General features: G+C 44.1%; 1 protein-coding gene across 2 annotated transcripts in view; it reads right to left on the bottom strand.

Annotated features, from left to right (window-relative positions):
- The window catches only part of Ect2l (epithelial cell transforming 2 like), a 76,426-nt gene that overhangs the window by 33,631 nt on the left and 16,873 nt on the right, over window positions 1-25,922 (bottom strand). For both annotated transcript variants that reach the window (XM_052170028.1, XM_052170029.1), the window contains exons 3-10: window positions 11,692-11,854; window positions 10,467-10,719; window positions 9,304-9,472; window positions 7,114-7,252; window positions 5,956-6,124; window positions 3,361-3,489; window positions 2,176-2,268; window positions 386-568 (exon numbers count right to left, since the gene is read on the bottom strand). In XM_052170028.1, the coding sequence (XP_052025988.1) occupies window positions 386-568; window positions 2,176-2,268; window positions 3,361-3,489; window positions 5,956-6,124; window positions 7,114-7,252; window positions 9,304-9,472; window positions 10,467-10,719; window positions 11,692-11,854 (1,298 nt within the window). The remainder of the gene's footprint in view (window positions 1-385; window positions 569-2,175; window positions 2,269-3,360; window positions 3,490-5,955; window positions 6,125-7,113; window positions 7,253-9,303; window positions 9,473-10,466; window positions 10,720-11,691; window positions 11,855-25,922) is intronic.

Raw genomic sequence — 25,922 nt, 5'->3', positions numbered from 1 at the left:
AGTGGTGGCGCACGCCTGTAATTCCAGCACTCTGGGAGGCAGAGGCAGGTAGATTTCTGAGTTCGAGGTCAGCCTGGTCTACAGAGTAAGTTCCAGGACAGCCAAAGCTATACAGAGAAACCCTGTCTCGAAAAAAAAAACCGAATCCAAAAAGCCAAAAGACCAAAAATCCAAAAAACAAGAAAAAAAGAAAGGAAGGAAGGAAGGAAGGAAGGAAGGAAGGAAGGAAGGAAGGAAGGAAGGAAGGAAGGAAGATAAATAAAGATGAGGCTTGACCAAGTATCCTTTACAACTGGGTCTTGCTTACGTCGTTCTCCATCTTGAATTCCCTCAGGTAAGAAATAAGCGCTGGCCTGATCTGGAGCAGAAGCGTCAGAGATCTTACCTATCATGCGGCCACTGATGCTCTCCTGCAAGTTCTTGAAGAGCGGATTTAACTTCTTTCTCACCGACTTCAAGGTGTCTTCCAGGAACTCTGTGAAGCTGGACCACGCCTGCAGCTTGGACTCGCTGAAGTAGTTAGAAGGAGGAGTCCTATCCTGAGGCGGCCCCAGCCAGTCACTAAGAACTGACGAGAGTTTGAATTTTATTATTGAAGACTCAGTTCATATTCTGTGCATACACGTGCATGTGGGTGTGTATGCATGTGCATGTATGTATGTGTACAGGTGCAAATATGTATATGTGTGCACATGTGTACACCTACTTGTAGAGTCAAGAGGTCAACTTTAGGCATTGATTCTTAAGGACTGTCCACCCTATTATTTGAGACAAGGCCTCTCATTGGCCTTGAGCTTGAGCTGAGGCAGGAGATTTCTACTTCTTGTTTAACAGAAAACCAAGTCAGCTCTCTTTATACTGGGCACAGTGTCCTTCATCAGAAGGTAAGCAGTCACAGCCTGTTTTCAGCGGTAAACAAAGAAACTCAGAAAGGACACAGTGAATGGCCCTCTGTCCGTGGCAGATAAGGTTGACGGCTCCTAGAAGTTAGAAATTAGAAAGGAAATCGCTACCTTGTGCTTTGGGGAGCTCAGTGGATGGATGTAAGAATGTATTTCTTCCTTCTAAAAGTGAGAGTTCTTCTGACACAGCACTTCCCACGCCCATGCCACACTCGGCAGCTACTCCTCTCTCTCTCTCTCTCTCTCTCAACGTGGCTCTAGTGGATGTGTAAGGACATTCCTTACCTTGCCAAGCAATTACAGCGTGAAGGAAGGAGTGACCCATTTAGCCTAAAAGAAGTACAGGTGCTCCTCAGGGCAAACAATAGGGCCCAAGCCTTGCTGCACAGAGCGAGCGAGGCCATTCTCTCCACAGAGCCACAGACACATCATTTGCTGATGCTGTGTAAACTACAGTGCCCTGGCCACGGCTGCTTCAGAACTGTATGAAATATGAAGTCCATCAGCTTTCTCTTCCTTCTATAGGGAATCATTTCCCTTACAAGTGACATAGTCATGCCAACTTCCCCCGGTCTCGAAAGGCCTCTGGAGACGAAAGAATCAGTGCTCATACCATTCCCGAGGCAGGCCAAACCCTGTTTGATCTGAAGAGAAGGGTTTTAAAGGAGAAAGCATTGAGTGACATTGTAGGATGTCCATGTGGCTGTCTGTCAGTCAGCCAATGGTCCATTTTTATCCAGTATTAGAAGCCTTACTGTGTCAAAGTATATATGCCAGTGTACTTACCCTTTTGACCCATTTCCCTTCCTGATCCTGTACCAAGTGGGATCTAAGCAAAACTCATCTCCTTAGAGCTACAATTCATGCTCCCAAGGAAAACCAAATTAATCAAAAACAAAAACAAAAACCAACCAAACAAACAAACAAAAACCCTAGGAAAATACATCCTTTCTCCAGTGCAGCAACTGGACAATTTGCTGACCTCTTTAAAGAGGGTTTTAGTGACAGCTTGAAGAAAAATATTTGCAGCAAAAAAAATTCTCCTCTAAATGAATGGCTCAGAGCTATGGCTGAAGAAGGGAGACCGCCCCTTCAGGAGGAGTAGCAATTGCTATAGGCAGATCAGGAGAGATGTATATCAGTACTAACATACAGCTGCTAGATACCGAGGCAGAGAAATGAGACAAAAGTAGGCCTTCTTAGTTCTTGTCCTTCAGTGAAGCTGATGTGGCTGTGTGTTACCAGACATGCCAACCAGCTCACATAGACTTACTGTGCTGGTACGAACCAGTTGCAATTCCAGTCGGGGCAAAGAACAACGTGCCAGTTAGTTGAGACAACTGAGAAAGAACTTCTATACCAGCTTCTGCACAGCCAAGAACAATTGCATTAGTTTATTCACAGGTTTCTCCTAAATCAGTCAAATATTTCTTAGAAGCATGAAAGAGTTGGTCGAGAAAAACCACTGTCAATCATTATCTTTAATCCAAATCAAGAGCCCCAAAACATCTCACCTTCATCTCTATGGGCAGATGTCCAAACAACCTAATTTCTAAAAACAATGCAATAAGACATGGAAAGAGGGTGTGCAATTAGAAAAAAAAAACTGTTTTTCATCAAGTTTGGAATATTTAAGCCAAAGGCAGAGAAAAACCTCATAAGAGTTTCCTAAAATAATCTGAGTAAAAGGATACTTGTGGTTAAAAGTAGACACACTTAAAACAGATAAACACAAGATAGAACAAAATGGTCAAAATTTAATGTGGCATTTATTTCTCCCATTTTGCTGGGTGTGGTGGTGCATGCCTTTAATTTCAGCACATGGGTGCCAGAGACAGATCTCTGAGTCTAAGAGGCCAGCCTGGCCTACAGAGCAAGTTCTAGGACAGCTAGGGCTACACAGAGAAATCCTGTCTTAAAATTTTTCTCCCCTTCTTCAGTGATACAGATTAGAATAAAGAGTGGATTATTGGATTCAGTAAACATAGATTAAATAACTTAAGAAGGATGTAATGAATGGAGTATTTTAATTCTTTGTGGTCAAAAAAAAAAAAAAAAAAACCTGCTTCTTGAAACAAGATGGTGGAGGCCGATAGGCTTTACGCCTAATATTTTCACTGATAATGAAGCCAGAGAATCCACAGAGAACTTGAATCCATATAATCAACTGATTGCAACCAACCTGTAGATAAAATTCATGGGAGAAAGAACAGGCTTCCTTATAAGGAATCGTTGCCCGGAAAACCGATACATGGATGGTTGTGAGCCACCATGTGGTTGCTGGGAATTGAACTCAGGACCTCTGGAAGAGCAGTCAGTGATCTTAACCACTGAGCCACCTCTCCAGCCCCATTGATTCATTGTTAAATGGGGTTGGTTTGCGACTGGACCTCAAAAACACACAAAATACCAGCACAGGGAGGTACGTCCCCTGCGTTTCTAGAGTCTTGACACTGACCTGAAGCTCCAAGTGGCACAAAAAGGTCCACATGTCCTCCTTCTTCTTTGGTGGCCACACAGCTTCCTAGTTTCTCCCAGAAGTCTCTCACTTCAGGCAGAAGCACATTTTCAATACAAATTTTATAGCCTAAAGGGGGAAAGTGCCGTTGAATAGCCCTGTGGCCACAGGCTCCTTCACACTGTGGATTAATAAGGTGTTATATAATTATGCTTTGGATATTGTATTTCTGCCTCCACCGTACACCATTTCGAGTCACTGGGCTCAAGGAGAGGTTAAGATGAATGGCCAGTCAAGTTCTAGGATCTTACAACAACTTCTCCAAGGCAGAAAAAGCTTCCACAGTCATCAATGAAAAAACTGTCGGAGCAGGCAAGGCTCCCAGAGTTAGCAACCACTGCGAACTCTCCTTACTCCCAGTTCCTCAGGAATGATTCGTGACTCACTGTGCCATTTTGTAAGTGCCTTGGAAGCTGGACCATCTGGTTTATTTCCTCTCCCTTCATCCCACACGGATGACAATTAATCACAGGTTTCCAATTAATAAAATCAAAACAATTCTGCTTTAGGCATAAACAAGGGAGGATGCAAAGTTATATATGAAGGATAGACTCTAAAAGTTTAGTTAAGGTATTCATTGTCTCCTCCCTCCCAAAAAAGGGTAAACATTGATGAGATTTTTAAATCTCCCCATAACAACCTAATCATCTCGTCTTTTCCTTTCCTTTGCAGTACAAGCCAAGAGTTTATCAAAGGTGGCAAGTGCATACAAATATATCTATCTTGGTGTTCATTGCTACTGTAATTACTGTACTTTCATCCAACTGCTATGCATCAAAAGAGAGAGTATAAAGGACAATCAGTGGTGGTTTAAATAAGAATGGCCTTCATAGGCTTATATATTTGAGTGGAGCAACACCATTTGAAAGGATTAGAAGGATTAGGAGCCATGGCCAAGTTGGAATAGGTGTGAACTTGCTGGAGGAAGTGTGTTGCTGGGGGTGGGCTTTGAGGTTTCAAAAGGCCCGTGTCAGATCCACTCTCTCCCTGTTTATAGAGGGGATGAGGCTTTAAGCCACTCCTCCAGCACCAAATCTTGCATGCCTCCTGCCGTGATGGCAATGGATTCACCCTCTGAAACCACAAGCTCTCAATTAAATGCTTTCTTCTGTAAGAGTTTCCTGTGTCAGGGTGTCTCTTCACAGTAATTGAATAATGACAGAGACACAATGCAAGTGGAGAAGATGCTTGCAAATCACATATCTGATAAGGAGTTAATATCCTGAACATACAAAGGATGTCTACAGCTCAACCTGTACAAAAAAACAAGCCACCTCTTAATAGGCAAAGGGCTTGTTTTCATAGGGAAATATGCAAATGGACAGCAAGCACAGGACAGATGTTCAGCACCTCTCAGTAGCAGAGATACACAAATGAAAACACAGTGAGACTGCAAACTGTATGAACCAAACAAACAAACAAGAAACCTGAACACCTACAACAAATAAACGGCACAGAGAACTTTGTATACTTGCACTGTTGATAAAAAGTTACAAAAAACAATATAGGGACTTACGAATTTTTAAAGAAACCCACCATATCATACTTGGGAGTGTATTTCCGTATTTGTAAAAGCAAGAGCAAAAGAGGTTTGCTATAACTCATTATAGCCAAGAAGTGGAAGCAACCTGGATGGCCACCAGCGGATAGAGTAATAAACATATTGTCTTAGTCAGGGTTTGTATTCTTGCACAAAACATCATGACCAAGAAGCAAGTTGGAGAGGGAAGAATTTATTCAGTTTACACTTCCACACTGCTCTTGATCACCAAAGGAGGTCAGGACAGGAACTCACACAGGACAGGAACTTGGAGGCAGGAGCTGATGCAGAGGCCATGGAGGGATGTTTCTTACTGGCTTGCTTCCCCTGGCTTGCTCAGCCTGCTCTTTTATAGAACCCAGGACTACCAGCCCAGGGATGGCACCACCCACAATGGGCCCTCCCTCTCTTGATGACTAATTGAGAAAATGCCTTACAGCTGGGTCTCATGGAGGCATTTCCTCAAGGGAGGCTCCTTTCTCTGTGATAACTCCAGCTCATGTCAAGTGGACACACAAAACCAGCCAGTACACATACTGTAGCACAAACATAGTGTAGATTAGTATTTGGCCTTAGAAGAGAAATAACCACTTGGTATAGTGTACGAACCCCAAGGGCATAAATGAACAATGCCAGTCACAAAAAGACAAGGCAAGTGATTCCGTGTATGTAGTTAAAGGATTCGATAGTTATCAGAGGGCAGATATCGGAGGAGAAGAAGAGAGGTGTCGCTTAACACGACGTTTCAATTCTGCAAGATGGGAAAGCTTCACGGGAATGCGAATAAAGTGTACTCTTCAAAAAGATTATGATACTAACCCCTATGCTGTGATCTTAATGACTATATTTGAGATTATCCTTAACAGTTGCTTTACTTTCTTCATGAAGACCTTCCTAGCGGATCAGAACTTTAGAAGTACCGCGAAGGTCACACTTGCGGATGAGCGCTGCGGACACTGAGAGCTGTAGGACTGTTCTCCAATCCCCAGACCAACCTTGCAGTAAGTCGATTTCTCTGCTGTTTCCGCTGCTGAATATTCCCAGGCCCTGTGCCTTCCGCCCTTGGAGAGCTCTGTCTGTGAGATGAAGCAGGCCCTCCAAGGTCACTCCGCCATGTTCGTACAGCACAGCCGTGATGCCGGGTTTGATGCTCTCTAGCACCATCTAGAGGTGAAACGGCAGCAGAAGGCACGCGTGAGCTTCAGAACCGGCTGATGCACCATAGGCTACCTTTGCTAAAGAATTTTCATAAATTCCAGAAGGGAGGAACTAAACTTCTCCTGGCGGTTGCTTTGTTTTTCTCTAATTATCAGACAAATATAAAGTTCATTTGCAATCCCGTCATGAAAACAAAAGTTCTAATGAGTTACATTATTTTTCTCCTAATCCCTTTATCTTTGTATACACCAAACAGACATATGTACAACTTATGAAAAACAATAAAATTTAATTAATAGCATTTTCCAATGGCCTTCTTAAGTAGATCTTAAAATCTTCTACTTTATATATACATATACATATATATATATATATATAATTTAAATATATAACCTCATCTCATATTATTTATTTTTATATTTTGAAACAGAGTCTCACTATTCAGTCCTAGCTAACTCGATACTCCCTATATGGTCCAGGATGGCCTCAACCTCTAAACACTGGACTTAGCCTCCTAAGTGCTTGGTTTTTAGCTAAACACTACTATACGTAGCTCTAATTACATTTAATGTGGAGCATATTTTAATAAGATGGCACCATTTTTAAACAGAACATGAAGTAGGACTTCTAACCCACTTTTGAAAACTATTGGCCAAATATTATTACTAAAGTTCTTGGGAATTCTGGAAGAGCCTTAAATATTTTTAGCCATCATACTGACTTTTTTTTTTAAGTGCAACACATTCAGTTTAGTGGGTGTGGCTTGACACCAACTACACACGCAGCAATTTGGACCTCTCCTGGCTTTTCAAAGTAAGTTTGATAAGTTTTATCTTTATTGCTCCCAATTTTAGAAACTGTATGGGGTCTGTAAGTGTTCACTTGATCAGACAATTTTCCTTTCAAGAGATGAATCGTTTTCACACACATGGAAGCTAGATTTCATTAGTGCAGATGAAAACATGGTAGAGGATGGCCTCCTCGCACAGTGGTACCTCATATGCAGGAATCCGAGATGATATCAGGATGACATGCAGTGGCAAAGCAGAGGAAGAGCTGTCGTCGGTTCCACCAACCCCGTGATGGTTTTTCTTTAATAATAAAGGGTAGGAGTGACTTCCAGAGATATTGCTTCTGTAGGGCACAAGAGGATGCATGAAATCCTAATGTTCCAGTACCGTGGACTGGTGACCGAGCCTTTAATACCCAAAGAAAACGGCAGACCCAGATTTTAGCAGCATCCATACAGATCTGAATAAAACTCCTGTTCATATATGTAAATCCAAACACAGTCCTAATCCTAACATGACTTTTAATAGGTGCCAATATCCTCTGAACACTTCTGAACAGCAGAAGACCACTGTCCCTGAGTTCTGAGACTCTCCTAGCAGTCGGAGGAAGAGCTGCAAATATGGGTCCCGGAATGGGTGGAGCCAACTGTACCCCATTGATTTCTGTGCTTACACATGAGGGAGGCAGGAAAACCTCTTCCCACTCACTTAGCTTTTATTGGGCACTAAGAGTAAATACTGTGATATACCTAAGGGTCTAGCCATGCAATTCCTAACTCACATCTGCCCTTAGGGGTTCCCAAGCAATGTCTCCATTCTCTTCTCGGCCCCACCCCCTGCTATAACCAAGGACAAGAGACACCCTGTGCTTAAAGTTCTTTATGTGCCTTCTGCAAGTGAAACATAGTTCCACACTCACAAATCTTTAGACACAGATCTGCATGTGGTGTCCATGGTGAAGGAATGTTAGAACATGAAGATTTCAGTCCTGGTGCTTATATTATGACAGGTGAGTTATGTCACCTGTCTAGATCACCTGTCTAGACTTTAGTGTCTTCATCTAAAAGGCAAGTGTAGACTCCAAAGACAAAACAGACTTTTTCCCCTTAGTTTCTTTCTTTCTTTCTTCCTTCTTCTTCTTCTTTTTTTTTTTTTTTTTTTTTTTTTTTGGTTTTGGTTTTTTCGAGACAGGGTTTCTCTGTATAGCCCTGGCTGTCCTGGAATCCACTTTGTAGACCAGGCTGGCCTCGAACTCAGAAATCCACCTGCCTCTGCCTCCCAAGTGCTGGGATTAAAGGCATGTGCCACCACCACCCGGCTTTCCCCTTAGTTTCTAAGCAGCTGCGGACACTGTAGAAGTTACAAATGTGAGCTAGGAGAGGTGGGCAGAGTAAGAACTGAGTCTGGGCACTGTCATCAGATATTATGACTTGGGTCGCTGAAAAAAGCCAGAGTATTGTGTTTGGGTTTACAAGTATAAACAAGAGTTTTATTCAGATCTGTATGGGTGCTGCTAAAATGGGGGTCTGCCATTTTCCTCCGGTATTAAAGTCTCCATCACCAGTCCATGGGTACTACCAGGAGGTGGAGGGACATTTAGGAGGTGGGCCTAGAGGAAGGAAGTGGGTGTGCTCTTAAAAGGAATGTATGGGACCCTAGACACTTCAGCTTTTCCTCTCCAGTCATTGGGCAGCATAAAGTGAGTAGGCCTCTCCTTCCACCACAATACTCCTCTGTGCTACTGCAGGCCAAGCAATGGAGCCAAGTGGTCATGACGCCATGAGTTATAGCAAACCTTTCTTCCTTATATAGTTATTTATGCCAAGCACTCATTAGGACAGTGGAGAGATAACTAACAGATACTCCATGGTTACGTTTACGCCATAAAAATGCAGGGTCACATCAGTTTTGCTCAACAGCTTTAGAAAATGTATGATATCCACAATATAACTTTGCATTAGGGTTAGAAATATATTAAACCTGTTTTAAGGGGGCTGGAGAGATGGCTCAGTGGTTAAGAGCACTGACTGCTCTTCCAGGGGTTCTGAGTTCAATTCCCAGCAACCACATGGTGGCTCAAACCATCTGTAATGTGATCTAATGCCCTCTTCTGGTGTGTCTGAAGACAGCTACAGTGTACTCATATACATAAAGTAAATAAATAAATCTTAAAGACATCTTTTAAACATTACATATTTTCCTCTTCAGAATGCACTTAAAGACTGGTATTCTTGAACATTAAATCATACCTTAAATCACTAATTCTTTCTCTGACATTTGATAGAATATGAACCATAAGATTACTGAAGATCCCTATGTTGGCTATATAATTCTATAATGAGTTCTTGGTGACCCGGGAAGGCCTGAGCCCCCAGCGGGTAGAAGTTTGCTCACCGCTTGGGCAAAGCATCTAAAGATGTTCGGAGAAACTGTCTCTCCAAGGCCTCGTCGACCATCCCATCTCTCCACTGCCGAGGGCCGCAGGGCGGGCTTGTGCATTTTAGCAACCTGGAGCAGCATCGCGTTCCACTCAGCCAAGGGGGGCGAGCTTGGAACAACTCCTCTGAAAAATGAACAGCAGGCGGCTTCCTGTTTACACTTTCTGCAGCCCAAGCTGACATAGATCAAGTCATCAAAAAGAAAGCTGCACCAGGGCAATATTCCAAATGAAAATGATTAGAGCCACTTGTATACACTCTGATAGGATTTCTTACTTGCTATCTGCACAATTTGCTCTCTGGGGCCAATCTGCAAAGCTCGGAGAACAAGCAATTCTTCTTGTGGGGAACCAGATAATCAGCCCATAGGTTCCTATCTCTTTCTGCCCTTGGCTGGAGTTGTAATTTCCCTGGTGAGCTTCAATCTTCTCAGGGAAGAGTCAGGGAGAAGAAAACGCTGAACCCACATCAGCTGACAGCCTAGTTTAAGAGCATGCGCACATTAAAGGCTTGCCCCATCCCTGTTCTCTTGCTTCTCTTTTCAAAGAGGTTGTTCCTCTCTCTCTCAACCTCATGCTCACTCTCCTTCACCGTCCTGAATTTACATTTTTTTTTTTTTGCCTGTGTTTGAAACTCCTCCTCCTCTTATGTGTGTGTGGTCGGGGAGGGGGCTCGGCGTGTGCGCAGAGATGTACAGGTCTGAGGTCTGAGCACTCAGCTACACTGGCTGGCCAGGAAACTCCCATGATCCTCCTGTCTCTTCCTCCCTAGAACTGGGATTACCATGTGCACGTGTCCCACCTCCCACCTTATTTTTTCCCCCAGTGCAATTTTAACTCCAGCCCTCGGGCTAATATGATAAGTATGTCAACAACAGATCCATTTTTACAAGATCCGGTCCTTGCCTATGCCCATAGGAAGAAGATAAGTCATCTGAAATCTTTTTCTTTTTTCTATTACCAATTAACTGAAAATACATAATAAAGGGAGAAAGAAGAACTGACCTTGCGAATAGGCTAATGAGGAACCCAGCATGTTCTCCTACACGTGAATCTGTATGTAAATCCATTTGTTCAGTGTCCGGATACCACAAAAGGGTTTAAATTGAATGCTACTTACTCTTGCGGAATGCGATTTTCTCCCAAATTATTTTTCTCAGGCATTTCTCTCGTTGCCGCTCCTGGACATCCTCGTCTTCTGTTTTGGGCTCGTTCAGGGTCCCATAAACGGCAGCGGCTTCCCTGGGCGTCAGCCAGTCCAAGCTGGACACACAGGCAATGTAGTGCTGCTTCCAAGCTCCGTATTCCTTCTGTGCTGGAGTATAGGGCAGAAACCATCCGAACCTTGTGCATTTGGGTATCCATAAGCAGTCCTTCAGGGAAGAACCGAAGACAGCTGAGTTTCTAACAGTAACAGTTTCAGGCACACACACAATATTTTTTTGTTACACTGACATTTCTAGTATTATTGACTTAATGTCTAAACTTTCAGTCTGACAAAAGTATAAGATACATTCTATTCCATACAAAGAATGTTCTTGGTTAATATACACTACATTCTATATAACTTTATGTGTATGTGTGTATATGCCATCTTGAGATACTTATCCAGCATTCCTATAGCATTCTGCTGCTATAACTCTAGCTTATGAGAACAGGTATGATTGCTTCAGACCAACCCTTCCATAGAGAAGAATTTTTATTAAATTCATATGATATTGCCAAATTGCAACAATTTTGACATATTAAAAAACAGTAAATTTCTGCCTGGAGAGATGGCTCAGTGGTTAAGAGCACTGACCGTTCTTCCAGAGGTCCTGAGTTCAATTCCCAGCAACCACATGGTGGCTCACAACCATCTGTAATGACGATCCAGACAGCAACAGTGTACTCCCATACATAAAATAAATAAATCTTCAAAAAAAAAAAAGTGAATTTCATGTGGTTCACTGAAATCACTATTTAGACAAACTATTAAAAAAACAAAAACAATTAAGTTAGGCACAGTGGTTTGAACTCATTCACCTGTAGTCCCAGATAGTGGGTGTGTGGGGTAGGAGGTACACCGTGATCCCAGGAGTTCTAGGGTAGACTGGGAAACATAGCGAGACCATAAAAAACAGACAGACTCTGGGGGTGTGTGTGCAGATATGAATACACACGAGTGCGTGCCAGCGAACGTCAGAGGACAACTTTGGAGGTTGGGGTTCTCTTGTCTTTATGCCCATCAGTGCTGGGGGGAGGGGCACAGGGACTACTGACGTGTCCTGCCAGTCTCGGTTGACCCATTACAGATTATTTTGTGTCCCATTTCTAGAAGGCGAGAGAAGAAGAGAGGAGGAAACCTGTTCCGTTAGAAACTTCCAGGGCCAGCTGACTTGAGCCGCTGCACACAAGTCTTTCGGATTCAGGAAGGAAAAGATGTAGAGAGATATGTAGCGGGGTAGCACTGTTGAGAAATCCACTCTGGCCACTTGCCTCCTTTCTGAAAACCAGTCTTGGATGAACCTACAAAAGCAGACACAGAAACTTAGTTCTTAATACTGTCATCTCATGGTGGCTAAAGATCCTGCCATCGCTATTTTTTAATGTTCTACAAGAAAGTAACTAAAATCAGGGCTTGGGAAGTTGTAGCATGCCTCCCTAACCTAAGCAAGGTTCAGAGTTAAATTCTCAGCATTGAAAGTATGTGTGTGTGTGTGTGTGTGTGTATGTGTGTGTCTGTATGTGTGTGTGTGTGTGTGTTGTCTGCATATATATCTGTGCACTCATGTGTGTGCCTGAAGAGGATCAAATCTCCTGGAACTGGAGCTACGGTGGTAGTGAACCATCGTGTGGGTGCCAGGAATCAAACCCAGGTCCTCTGGAAAGTCAGCCAGAGCTCTAACCTCTGAGCCATCTCTCTGACCAGCAGTTCTCAACCTGTGGATTGCGACTCTTTCGGCAAAATCCTATCTCCAAAATTATTTTCATTAGCAAAATTACAGCTATGAAGTATCAACAACAACAGCTTTATCATTGCAGGGTCACCACAACATGGGGAACTATTCCAGTGGATCAAGGCATTAGGAAGGTTGAGAATCACTGCAAGTCTAGCCCCATGTTTAGAAAAGTTTTTATTATATTTTATTTCTGAATGTGCATATGCACATGCAAGTACACACACACACACACACACACACACACACCATGGCATAGGCATGGACGTCAGAGAACTTGCAGAAGTCAGTTCTCTCCCTCTACCATGTGGGACCCAGAGGTGGAACTCAGACTGTCAGGCTAGGCAGTGAGTGTCTTTACTCACTGAACCATCTGACCAGTCCCCACCCCTTTTTTTAAATTAGCATGCAAAGTAACCTGTTCCTAATGGCATTTCCAATCATATACCATCAGCTTCTGTCTTTCCTTGATCCTTCCCTTACTGATCTCCCATCCCTTGCTTCCCCTTGTTGGTCTCTCTCTCTCCCCCAAGTAGCTCCTCCTTATCCTTCACATCAGACATATTACCACACTCTCCTGCTGAGATCTCTTCTTCCACTTTCATGGTCCCCTCTCTAGATGTATAACCCTCACACACACACACACACACACACACACACACACATACATACACACACACACACACACTTACATGTATGTAGACAGCTTAACACATGACTGTTCTCTTTATATTTTGGTGATAAAGTACTACAGTGCTGGCCACCAGATAGCTGGTAGTCTTTGAGTTCCTACTGCTGGACTAGGAAGGGCAGGAAGCAATCCAGGCAGCAGAACCTCCAGCATTCCCCTGGGTTCCCATCACCACCACCAACCCAGTGAGTGGGATCTCAGACATCTGTGACCAGCTTTGTGTTTGGCAACTTAAAGTCTTGCCCATCGAGAACCTATCACAACACATGTTGAAGCTCTTGGCACCACAGGACTTTCTCCCACTGCTAAGAGGCCACTACTATCCAATTTCATTGGGCCCCAATGGACACAGATGAGACCATGAAAAGAAAAGTCACGATACTAAACAGACCTCATCCTGCAATGGATCTTCTCTGACTTCTGAGAGGGTGGCTTAAACCTTTGCATGTTTCAAAGAGATGGGAACAGCATTTCCTATTAAGAAAAGACCATAGCATCTTGCTGAACATCTGTGACACCAAGAGGTGACCTTGACCACTGCTTTATCAAAATTGATGGCTCAGTCCGGAGCCTCACCTACACGTCCCCAAATGTAAAACAGGAAGGTTTACTGGTAAAAAAAAAAAATCATCTGCCAATAAGAGTGGCAGTTCCATTCAGCATAATAAAGAACTATTGCTAATCTGCCAAGTTCGGTGTCCCACATAGCACTCTGAACTTCAAGTGGTCCAAGCCTACATTCCACGGATCAGATGCAATACCTTAATTTTACACTCAGTTTTGTGTCCAGTCTACCTATTCCTGGGATGTGACCATGTTTTAAAGCAAGCACTTCATTTGGAAATGTTGATGAATATCTCTGTGGAAGCCAGCTAGCTTTAAGCCCCAAACAGAATCACAACAGTGAAGTTTCCATAAGCCACTAGAACATCTGGCAAGAAATTCTTCCAATCCACAAATAATAAGCCATCATTGGACAGACAGTGGTGGCATGTACCTTTAAGCCAGCACTCAGGAGGCAGAAGCAGGAAGATCTCTATGATTTTGAAGCTACTCTGGTCTACAAAGCTAGTTTCAGGACAACCAGGGGTAAGCCAAGGAACCTTGTCTTAAAATAAAAAGGCCAATATCTATGAAGTTCTATGGTTCATAGACTTTTACCAAGTTTAAGCAAAGCTCTTCTGTGTGTTTTTGATTATTTAGAACTGTAGTCATGCCTCCCCTTGCAATGATGGGCTGCTATGATGGCGTCCAGGCAACGGTTCAGCACAGAGTGTACACTTGCTTTTATTTTCTTCATGATCACTCATATAAAAAGAACTAGTATGTTCGCACTCTTCTTCATGCTTGGTTTGACCTTGAGAGGTGAGGAACCGCCATTACTCTTGAGGACACCTGAATAGACGTGGGTCTGGACCCTGGCTGCCGTGGTACACCGTGACCCTCCTTTCTCCTCGCCAGGCCTCTTTCATGAAATTGCTGTAAAATGGCATCCCCCGTGTCCTGGAGGATTTCCTAGACCCAGAGAAGGGCGACTAGGTTATCCTAGAGGAATAATGGCAGCACAGAACTGATGCCCAAGGAAAGGAAGTAGATAGGGTTGAAGAAGGGTGAAAAGAAGTCCATTTTCTGCTAAAGACGTGGACCGACCTCACTACAGAAGCCTTCTATGACTTCTCAGTGTTCTGCATATCTTTCCCCACTTGACCAACTTCATGAGATTTGGTTGATGCTCCAGTTGAGAACAAACATACAAAAGTTAGTGCAACTCAATGTTAATTAAAGATAACACTGAGGATTACCTGAAAGTGTAGCAGTTATTAATAAAAAGGTATGGCCCCGCCAGCCAGGCCTCTGCACCATGTCCCAGCAAGTCTTGCTCTGGACGACTCTTACTGCATCTCACCTGTGTTTCCTCTCCGCCACCAACTCTGTAAAATCCCACGCTTCTGCCCAGCACCCACTCCTTCCAAGTATCCGGTAAAGCATGACTCTTAAACTTGAACAGTTAACCAATATATATTTATGTATATAAAACTCACAGTTAGATAATGCTAATTTACAATGATAAAGTATTATCCTAATATTTCTAACCTCTCCAAAACACCAGAAATACATCTGATGCCATCTGGATATCCATGTCTCCCGCTCTGTTCATCTCCACCTCCCCCACCCTCTCCGCCCCTCACTTCCCTCTAGCTCTGCCTCCTCTCTCCCCTCCAATCACTGGCCTCTCACTGCCTCTCTCTCCGCCCCTCACTTCCCTTAGCTCCTCCTCCTCTCTCCCCTCCAATCACTGGCCTCTCACTGCCTCTCTCTCCGCCCCTCACTTCCCTTAGCTCCTCCTCCTCTCTCCCCTCCAATCACTGACCTCTCACTGCCTCTCTCTCCGCCCCTCACTTCCCTTAGCTCCGCCTCCTCTCTCCCCTCCAATCACTGACCTCTCACTGCCTCTCTCTCCGCCCCTCACTTCCCTTAGCTCCTCCTCCTCTCTCCCCTCCAATCACTGACCTCTCACTGCCTCTCTCTCCGCCCCTCACCCTTAGCTCCACCTCCCCTTTCCCCTCCAATCACTGGCCTCTCACTGCCTTAATGTGAATGGATAGGAAATATCTTGCAAGGTTCAGGGGCTGAGTGATGGACCCTGTCCGTGGCTTAGCAGAGAGCTCTCTCGGCAGACTCAGTTTAGCTCAATGGAGGAACAACTGCTGCGTGCCTAGGACAGCGTCCACTATAATTCTCTGCTCCCCTCCCCCATGCAACAAGTACACATCAAATCACCAAATCGTGCAGGCCATGTCTCTGCGTTTGCACTCACACACGGGCACAGGGCTACACAGACTAAGCTGTGCTGTGATGAAAGGCAAGATCACCACTGCCACCTCACTGTTTATGAGAGTTGTCTCTGGTATTGGTGATGGAGGAGGAGGGAGTTGACATGAGAGTGAGGAAGCGGGGAGCGCGAGGTGAGGAAAGGGGGGTCAGCGAGAGTGAGTGAGAGAGGGTTAAGAGCGTAATGAGTGTGTGGTTATGACCACAATATGTTCTTTTTGTGTATGGGAATGTACTTGTCAAAAACAAGTACAACACATCCTATAAAAACGTTTTCCTAATAAACTCTGTTCCACAAGTACATTACATGGAACTTGTGCCTGTGTGCCCTCTGCCCGAGGCAGAAGGTAGTTCTCGGTATACAGAAGGCACTCAATAAATACTTATTAAATAAATACATCACTGCAGGAAAATGATGGATTAGATGCGTCCTACCGTCTGCAGGGAGAAGTCAATGTCTGAAGGTTTGCCTTTGGGTTTTTGTGAGAGAGTCCTACATGCTTTGGTTAGTTTGCATTAGAGAGAGACAGAGACAGACAGACACACACACAGAGAGGGGGGGCACCAAAGAGACAGACAGACAGACAGACAGACAGACAGACAGACAGCGCGCCTGGGGCAAGAGAGATGGCTTGGTGGTCAAGAGCCTTCATTTATTGCTTTTGCAGAGGACCAGGGTTCAGTTCCCAGCACCCACATGGTGGCTGACAACCACCCATAACTCCAGTTTCAGGAAATCTGATGTCCCCTTTGAGCTCTGAGGGCATCAGGCAAATAAGAGGTGCACATGATGGTCAGGCAAAACACCCATACACATAAAAACAAACAAACAAACAAACAAACAAATAAATCATCATTTGCATCGGACATGGTGGCACAAGCCTGTAGTACAGCACTCAGGACACCGAGACAGGAAGGCCGAAAGTGTAGATGGACTACGCCACAAGAATGCATATCCAACGACACTAGGCATTTGTCACCCACACCTGGCAACCTGAGTTTGATCCCTTAGAACCCACATAAAGGTGGAAAGAAGGAGCCAACTCCACAAGCTGTTCTGTGATCACCAAGTACAGGCTGTGCGACGTGTGCACCCCCAACACATAGCTACACGTACACATAATAATAATAAACATATTAAGTTCTTTAAACAATCGACAAAAAACACAGTAATTTGAGGGAATGGGATGGAATTGTGGGCCAGGAATCCAACGGTTTCTTTCTTTTTTCTTGAATATATTCTTTATTTACATTTCAAATGTTATTCCCTTTCCTGGTTTCCCTCTCTCACAGAAAACCCCTATTCCATCCTCCCTCCCCCTGCTTCTATGAGGATGTTCCTCCACCCAACCCACTCCTACCTAACCTCCCTCAATTTCCCTATGCTGGGTCATCTATCAAGCCTTCATAGGACCAAGGGCCTCTCCTCCCACTGATGCCTAACAAGGCCATCCTCTGCTACCAGTGCAGCTGGAGCCATGTGTACCCCTTGGTTAATAACTTAGTCCCTGGGAGCTCTGGGGGGCTCTGGTTGGCTGATATTGATGTTCTTCCTATGAGGTTGCAAACCCCTTCAGCTCCTTCAGTCCTTTCTCTAACTCCTCCATTGGGGATCCTGTGCTCAGTCCAATGGTTGGCTGATAGCATCTGATAGCATTCTTCCATAGACCTCCCCGTAGTCACCTCCAGTGCATGGCTTCTTGGAGGGTTTTGTGCAACGAATTGGCTTATTTCCGGTGGATTCCATGCCCTGCCTGTCAGGCTTCCTGGGCCTGTATTTACCACTTTCCATCTTCCACTAGCACACTTGTGATTTGTGTTACAGACATGGCTTTGTTTTATCCGAGTTGTCTGGTGAGTAACTTGGGGAGTGGTTTTACTCTTATCAACTGATAATGGGAGCTCAAGATTTTTAATGTTGCTAAAATAAATAACAAACGTATATTTGCTTGAATTTTCGTGTGTGTGTGTGTGTGTGTGTGTGTGTGTGTGTGTGTTTTAAGATCTGTGCTACTGAAAGGAACAGACTTCTTTTCCCTTCGAGATGGTAACTTCTACACATGATAACACTTCCTTCCCAACTGGACCTGTTGCTACATTATAAAAATGTGCTTTGTTTATTCCTACTTTTAATATCCAGACCATGCTGTTGTGAACTGTCTATCATTTCTCCTATTTGGATGACCAGCAGGCACTGGAGAGATCGCCTGGTGGGGAGGAGTCATGATAGAGTTACTCGGCTTGGTGAGGGCTGACTTAAAAGTGAGGCAGCAAACCAACTAGCCGGCCCTCCACAAAACTGTCAAGAAATGACGGTCACAAACACACTGAGCAACTATGCACAGTGAGAAATAAAAAGAAGTAGTAGGGCTGGTGAGATGGATCAGTGGTTAAGAGCACTGACTGCTCTTCCGAAGGTCCTGAGTTCAAATCCCAGCAACCACATGGTGGCTCACAACCATCCGTAATGAGATATGATGCCCTCTTCTGGTGTGTCTAAAGACAGCTACAGTGTACTTACATATAATAATAAATAAACCTTTTTTTTAAAAAAGTAGTAGTAGTAGTAAGTAACTCTGCACTGGATTCTGGACCACAAAGGAAAACGCAGTGTTCTATCCACTAAGAAAGGACGTTGCTGGACCAATAGGAGATAGCCGATTAGGTGATTAGATTTGTGATTGGATATGAGAACTGAATCAATGCTGATAGGTGTTAGATGAACTTTGATTTTTCATCAGTATTCTTGTTAAAAAAAAATACATACTAAAGGTCTGGGGAGATAGCTCAGTTGACAACACACTTGCCTTCCAAACACAAGGACCTAAGTTCTATCACCAGAACCCGGTGTCCACATGCAATCCCAGAGCTGAGAACAGGAAAACAGGAAGATCCCTGGGCCTTGCCAGCTAGCATAGAACACTTGGCAAATCCAGGAGAAAGAGAGACGTTATCTTCAAAAATAGGTGAAGTGCCTAAGGAACAAAACTCAAGATTGTTTCGTGAGCGTCACATGTGTGTGCACACCCATGTACCTGCACCACACACACATGTACCTGCACCACACACACATGTACACCTGCTCACATACTAATGCAAAAACAGAAAGAAAATCCACACTGATATTCTGAGGCTTATGAGAATCACATTTACACCTTACTCTCCTTACATACTAAAGGATAATAATGCAAGCTTGATACAAAGGTCTACTACAGAGCTATAGACTATTCAACTTTAATCAAGTAGAGGAATCCAAATGGAAAGGGCAGAGAAAGTATTTACATTATTCCTGCAACTCTCCTGTTACAAATGATTGAGAAGTAACATTGGTTTTTAAAATGAGAGCCCACTCATTGATACATTTTGTGTGCACCTATTTCCTGGCCTTGTTTCGACTGTTGGTTATCAGTAGCCATACATCCTAATCGAAGTCAGGGACGATTGGTGCCTTAAATGAAATTGCTGGCATGTCGGTTTGAGGAAAGATGGCAGAGTTGTGGATGTGCAGGGCTGGCCCTGTGTGATATCCACAGATGTGTCATTTGGGACTCTTCTCAGTGCTGATGATAAAATACATGCAACAACTGTGTCGTTTCCTTTGAAATTAGCATTCAAACCGAACTAGACAGTGACGCTCAGAGAACAGCTAATCCCCCAAAGGATTAGGGTTCTGGCTACAGTTTGGTAGAACTTAGAACCAGTTTGCTCCTCCTCCTTTTCTAAAGATTTATTTATATCTGAGTGTGTGGGTCCGTGCGCGTGTATGCACGCACACGCACAGGTGCCCAGAGATGGTATTAAATCCCCTGGAGTTACGAGCACTTGTGAGCCACTGCAGGCAGATGCTGTGAACCAATCTCAGGCCCTCTGGGAAAGCAACAACTTCTGTGCCGTCTCTCCTCCAGCCCCTTTGAGACAAAATTTACTTTCACTTTGGAACTTTAAGAAAATTAGCAAAATAATATGTAAAGCCAAAATGTTTTTAGCCAGTTTTCCTTGAGGTGCTGGGGACATAATCCAGCACATCACGTATGCTAGGCAAGTACTCCATCGATGAGCTACGTCCTGGCCGACAGGGTCTCTCTGCATATAGCTCACAATGACCTTGAAGTTCCTTTGTATGCCTGGCTAGCCTTTTCGACAAATTTAAAATGTATGATAGCTTCATATAAGATATATAATTATACAATATAAAAGTAGCACTTTCTTTTTTTCATAATTCTCATTTAATAAATTTTTATTGGTTATTTTATTTATTTACATTTCAAATGTTTTCCCTCTTCCTGGTTTCCCCTCCACAAACCTCCTATTTCATCCCTCCTTCCCCCCTGCTTCTATGAGGATGCTCGCCCACCCATTCCTGCCTCACTGCCCTGGCACTCCCCTACCCTGGGGCATCAAGTCTTCACAGGACCAAGGGCCTCCCCTCCCACTGATGCCACATAAGGCCATCCTCTGCTACATATGCAGCTGGAGTCATGGGTCCCTTCACATGTACTCCTTGGTTGGTGGTTTAGTCCCTGGGAGCTCTGTGGGGTCTGATTTGTTGATAATGTTGTTTTTCCTATGGGGCTGCAAACCCCTTCAGCTCCTTCAGTCCTCCCCCTAACTCCTCCATTGGGGTCCCCATGCTCAGTCCAATGGTTGGCTGCGAGCATCCACATCTCTATTGGTCAGGCTCTAGCAGTGCCTCTCAGGGGACTTCTTGGCATCAGTAATGGTGTCTGGGTTTGGTATCTGCAGATGGGATGGATCCCTAGGTGGGGCAGTCTCTGGATGGCCTTTCCTTCAAGTCTCTGCTCCACATTTTGTCCCTGCATTTCCTGTGAGCTTGGGTGTCAACACTCCTGGGGGACAAGTTTTCTCTAGGTGGGATTTGTGGAGGGCTGTGGCCCAGGTGCAGCTCCCAGGTGCAGCTCCCGGCTGGCCTTATACAGACTCTCCTGCCTCAATCCCAAGTGCTTGGATTATAATCACGTATCACCCTGCCTCAGCCACCTTTTCAGAGAAGGGTTTGGGGTATCTTTGGAATGTTTGCTCTCCTCTCTTTCCCACTTGGTAGAATCTACTGTTCCATTCCAGAGAGCCCAAAGAGAAAAACAGAATGTGAGCTCCTTATAAACTAAACTTCAATTATGCACGTCTTATGTTTGTGCCTGGTCTGCTCTGCCACCAGACTCACGTTGAAGACTTAGTGAATCTTAAGCAAGAAGAACAGAAAATGACCTGATTATATTTGAAAAGAATCCATGCCCGGGCAACAGAAGGACGTTTTGTAGTAATAACACCAGGCTCATCACGTTTGCACTGAATGTTGCCAAGGAAGAAATGAACCAAGAGAAATAACAACACATAGGGAGAAAACGAACAAAATGTGCTTTGCTCATTTTCTTGTGACAAGGATAGTTTTATCTAAATAATTCATGGCACTGCTTTGCAGTGTATCACTGAATGCACAATGTACACTCTCAAAAACAACGGAGCTCAGCGCTAAGGGACTTGAATCTCATTTTCTGCTAAATTTCTGATAAGAAACAGAAAGTTGCTGCCAAAATTATGATGGAAATGGCCGAGAGGAGCCTGGAGAAGCGGCCTGGAGTGGGTGAGTGGATTTGGCTGTGTTCTTTGTTTTCCAGTTGCCTAGGCAGCACCTCTTAGTTTAGTGGCTTCTTTAAAACACTAATGGCAAGTAAGGGTCCACCGTGTAGTTTATAAACCAGTTTCAGCCCATTGCATAGGATGAGAAGCACCAACAGCCACCCAAGTAGGCTTTTGCATCCAACAATTCATCCTCTGGAAGTTTGTCCTTAAGCACTGATCGAGGATAGGGCCAAGGATTTGGCTAAAAGATATTCCTGTATGTGTTGTCTCTATAGCAAACACCCGGAGAAACCAGCTAAATGTCTGAAATAAGTTATGGTATATTTATAAAACTTAATAGCTCTTCCTAGAAATCAAAACTCTGGAGTAAAAAGGGAACCAGCGTGCAATTCTGAAATATGTAGGAGTACTGGGGAATATGACAATATTTTTAAAGAATAATCTCTGCTCAAGGAAAAAGTAATAAAAAAGCAAACCTGTAGTTTACTGAAATAAAGCATGCATGCACGCACACGCGCACACACGCGCGCATGCACACACACACACACACACACACAGAAGACATTGAAGAGCCGAGACAGAGATACTCTAGAGAGTTGAGCATTTGAACTTCATTTCTACCTTTTTATTCCTTTTCTTTTCTTTTTGTAATCTCATAGGGAAGATGGAGGCATACCGTCAGCTGGGATGCAAGAGTAAAGGTCTAGGGGAGAGACCAGAATCAGAAAAGACACAAACTTTCCATTAGCATAAGGTCCAAATCAAGGACTGCTGAGTGTTCAAGCCTGAAAGGAGGTATCTATGTCAGGCTCTGGAAGGCCCAGAGAAGAACACAGAAAAGATGGCAGAAGGAATCTAAGAGCAGGAAATGTGGAACAAGCGAGGGAGGGAGGGAGGGAGAGAGGGAGGGAGGGAGGGAGGGAAGGAGGGAGGGAAAGAGGGGGACAGGGAGGGAGAGAGGGAGATAGGGAGGAGGGTGGGAGGGAAAGAGGGAGGGGGAAGAGGGAAGGAAGAAGGGAAAGAAGAGGGAGGGAGGGAAAAAGGGAGAGAGGAAGGAGGGAAAGAGGGGGAGAGGAGGGAGGGAGGGAGAGAGGGAGAGAAGGAGGGAGGGTACATTACAGTGGGAAACACAGCAGCTCTGTCTACCTGCACAAGACCTACAGGCACATGGCAACAATAAGACTCATATGAAAGAAGGAGTGGGGTTAGCTGGGAAGACTTCCAGGAGGAGATGGTAATAAGACAGAGCATTGAGTGTGTGAACTGTCAAAAGTTATTTTAAAAATCTAAAAAAAAAGGGGGGGGGGCTGGTGAGATGGTTCAGTAGTTAAGAGCTCTGGCTGCTCTTCCAGAGGTCCTGAGTTCAATTCCCAGCAACCATATGGTGGCTCTCAACCATCTGTAATGGGATCTGACGCCCTCTTCTGGCCTACGGATGCATATGCAGCAGAACACTCATTAAATAAGTAAAAAGTTTTTTAAAAGTTCTAAAAAAGAAAGATTTCCTGAAAGTTATTGACTGTATTTAGCATAGAAATGTAAACATTGCTGAGGAAATGAGAAACTGATGATTCCCAGGAGAGGAACGCATTCTGTATGCTCCCACAGCCCAAGGAGGGGTTTCTTCCTTAGAAGAACACCAGCACTAGAGCGAAGGAGACAAGGAGCGGTGAATCCACTCAGAAAGCAGGGGAACAGAAGAGTCAGATGAAGCCATAACGTAAGGACATTTAACTATTCAGAGGGAATCCAGCTACAACAGGGACAGTCTTAACTTTCGTCTGGAAAAGAAAAATATTTTTAAAGCAAAAGAGCATAGTCTTTGAAACAAAGAATAAATTAAATGGATGAGTTGGGGGAACGGACTTGAAACTGCAGAAGAGGAAATGAGAGACTCTCGAACAAGAGCTGAACTGTGTGTGGGGGGGGGGGTCTAGTCCCTTCCTATCTTTGTCCCTGGCTACTTGGCCTGAGGAGTGGCTTCCTCCACAGGTGCTCCTGCTGCCACGTGTTCACTCCATGCCCACAAGCAATGAGCCAACAGCCCAAAGACTGGGAGCTCCAGAACTGAGCCAAAAAGAAAGCATTCTTCCTCTTAGGTATTTGTTACAGTAGCAAAAACCCAAATAGTATATGCCCATATAGTCATAAAGAGAACATAGACTTTCTAAAATCTCAGGCAACTTTGGATACTCATGTGTGTGGTTTTTTTTTTCTGGCAGCAAATTCAGAATTTTTAGAACATCTTAAATACTAGTAATTCTCAAAAGGATAAATTATCCAAAATTATTTCAGAACCAAAGAGCTATTATGTGCATATTTGTTGTAGTTTTTGATTCATTAATGTGCATCCAATATTGATTGGGTCTCTTAGTTTACTTCAGGCTCTCAATGATAAGAGAGAAGAGGAATCAGGAAGGAAGGAAGGAAGCAAGTGTGAGAGTATATAACTGTGACCACAGTACTAAGTGTCAGAAGCCAGAGTCAGATAATAAGTTCAAGGCCATGGTGGTCTCTATGCAGAATTTTACAATAGCTGAAGTTATATAGGGAGACACTACTTCAAAAGCAAATCAAGGAGCCAGGCGGTGGTGGCGCACACCTGTAATCCCAGCACTCTGGGAGGAAGAGGCAGGCAGATTTCTGAGTTAGAGGCCAGCCTGGTCTACAGACTGAGTTCCAGGATAGCCAGGGCTATACAGAGAAATCCTGTCTTGAAAAGACCAAATCCAAAAACCAAACAAACAAACAAAAACCAACCAACCAAACAAACAAAAACAGGGGGTTGAGAGGTGGTTCAGCAATTAAAATAACTTGTTCTGTTTACAGAGGGCCTGGGTTTAGTTCCCAGCACCTCCCTGGAGACTCATACCATCTGTAACTCCCGTTCCAGGGCATCGAAGCTCTCTTCTGCCCTCCACAGCAGCAGGCAGGCAAATATTATGTATACTTACATGTAGGCAAACACTCAAACAGAGCATGAACACAAATCTTAAACAAAACAAGGCAGAAAGGAAAATAACATAAAATTCCTGCATTTGTGGAGCTTAGAGTCTGGTTATAAAACAGCATAAATAATATAAAACTAACAAAAAAGTGAATACCTCTTAAACGAACTAATTCTTAACCTCTGAGCTATCTCTCTCCAGCCCTAAATGTACTAAATCAGTTTTTTGTTTTTGGGTTTTTTTTTTTGGGGGGGGGGGGTTGGTTTTTTGGATTTGGTTTTTTCGAGACAGGGTTTCTCTGTGTGGCCCTGGCTGTCCTGGAACTCACTCTGTAGACCAGGCTGGCCTCGAACTCAGAAATCTGCCTGCCTCTGCCTCCCAGAGTGCTGGGATTACAGGCGTGCGCCACCACGCCTGTACTAAATGTACTAAATCTTACAGCGAATACGTTTGCAGTGGCATGCCGTAACTGTTGAGGTCAGCTGGCCGGGGAGGCTTTGCCAAGGGGAGGATAAGCAGCTCAGAGAAGAGGGCAGTCTGGGAAGAGGACCTTTCAGAGCACAAGGGAAGGGCAAAGTTATGGGCATTAAGGGACTATGAAGAGCTGGGAAAACAGGGAACTCTGGGAAGAAGTACGTCAGAAGGAAAGCTGAGAGGCTAGAGACAGCAATTGTTATGCAAGCATGAGCACCTGAATTTGGATCCCAGCATCCTTACAGAAAGCTGGACACGGCCACATGCATGCCGTAGTACACCCCAGCGCTATCGGAGGTAGAGGTGAGGAGATCGCTGGGAACTTCTGGGTGCCAGCTAGAGTCAGTGAAAGACCTTGTCTCAAAGTCATATGACTGAGTGTGTTAGAGCACAACACTCCTTGGGCCTCCATGTACACATGTGCATAGACACACACAGACAAACACAGACACACGCACACATACACACTACACATACACATATATATATACATATAGATGTATACACACATATATATATGTGTATATATATATGTGCGTGTGGTGTGTGGGGGGGTATATATATATATATATATACATATATATATATATATATATATATATATATATATATATATATATATATATATATGTATATATATATACCACACACAATAATAATGAAGAAGAAACAACGGATGGACTGGCGCTATTGTTTCAGTCTTGGGAACCACACGGAGGGGTAAAAATGTTAAAAGGGCAAATTGGCACCATCACAGGTTAGCACTGACTGTCCATGAAAGAAGGGGCCGAGAATGGCAGAGACGCTCGGTGAGAGGCTGTGGCTGCAGCTCAGACAGACACACAGGTGAACGGATGCGTGGGATGAAGATGGAGAAAGCTGAGTCAGCTTTCTGGGGCTTGAGCCTAACTGGACACGTGATGAGATCTGTGCTTCTCACTCTTGAGACAGAATGCTGGCGGTATCCGCTCTTACAAGAGAAAGAGAAAATGGTCAAGTCTTGTCTACAAATTCAAGATATTAAAAAAATAAATATCAAGTAAGCAGTTGGGGATAAGGTTTAGATAGCACAGGAGATGTCTGAGCCAGAA

Source organism: Apodemus sylvaticus, chromosome 23 (assembly GCF_947179515.1).
Source record: "Apodemus sylvaticus chromosome 23, mApoSyl1.1, whole genome shotgun sequence".
Classification (NCBI taxonomy): Eukaryota; Metazoa; Chordata; class Mammalia; order Rodentia; family Muridae; genus Apodemus; species Apodemus sylvaticus.
This window is presented reverse-complemented; position numbering and strand designations above follow the sequence as displayed.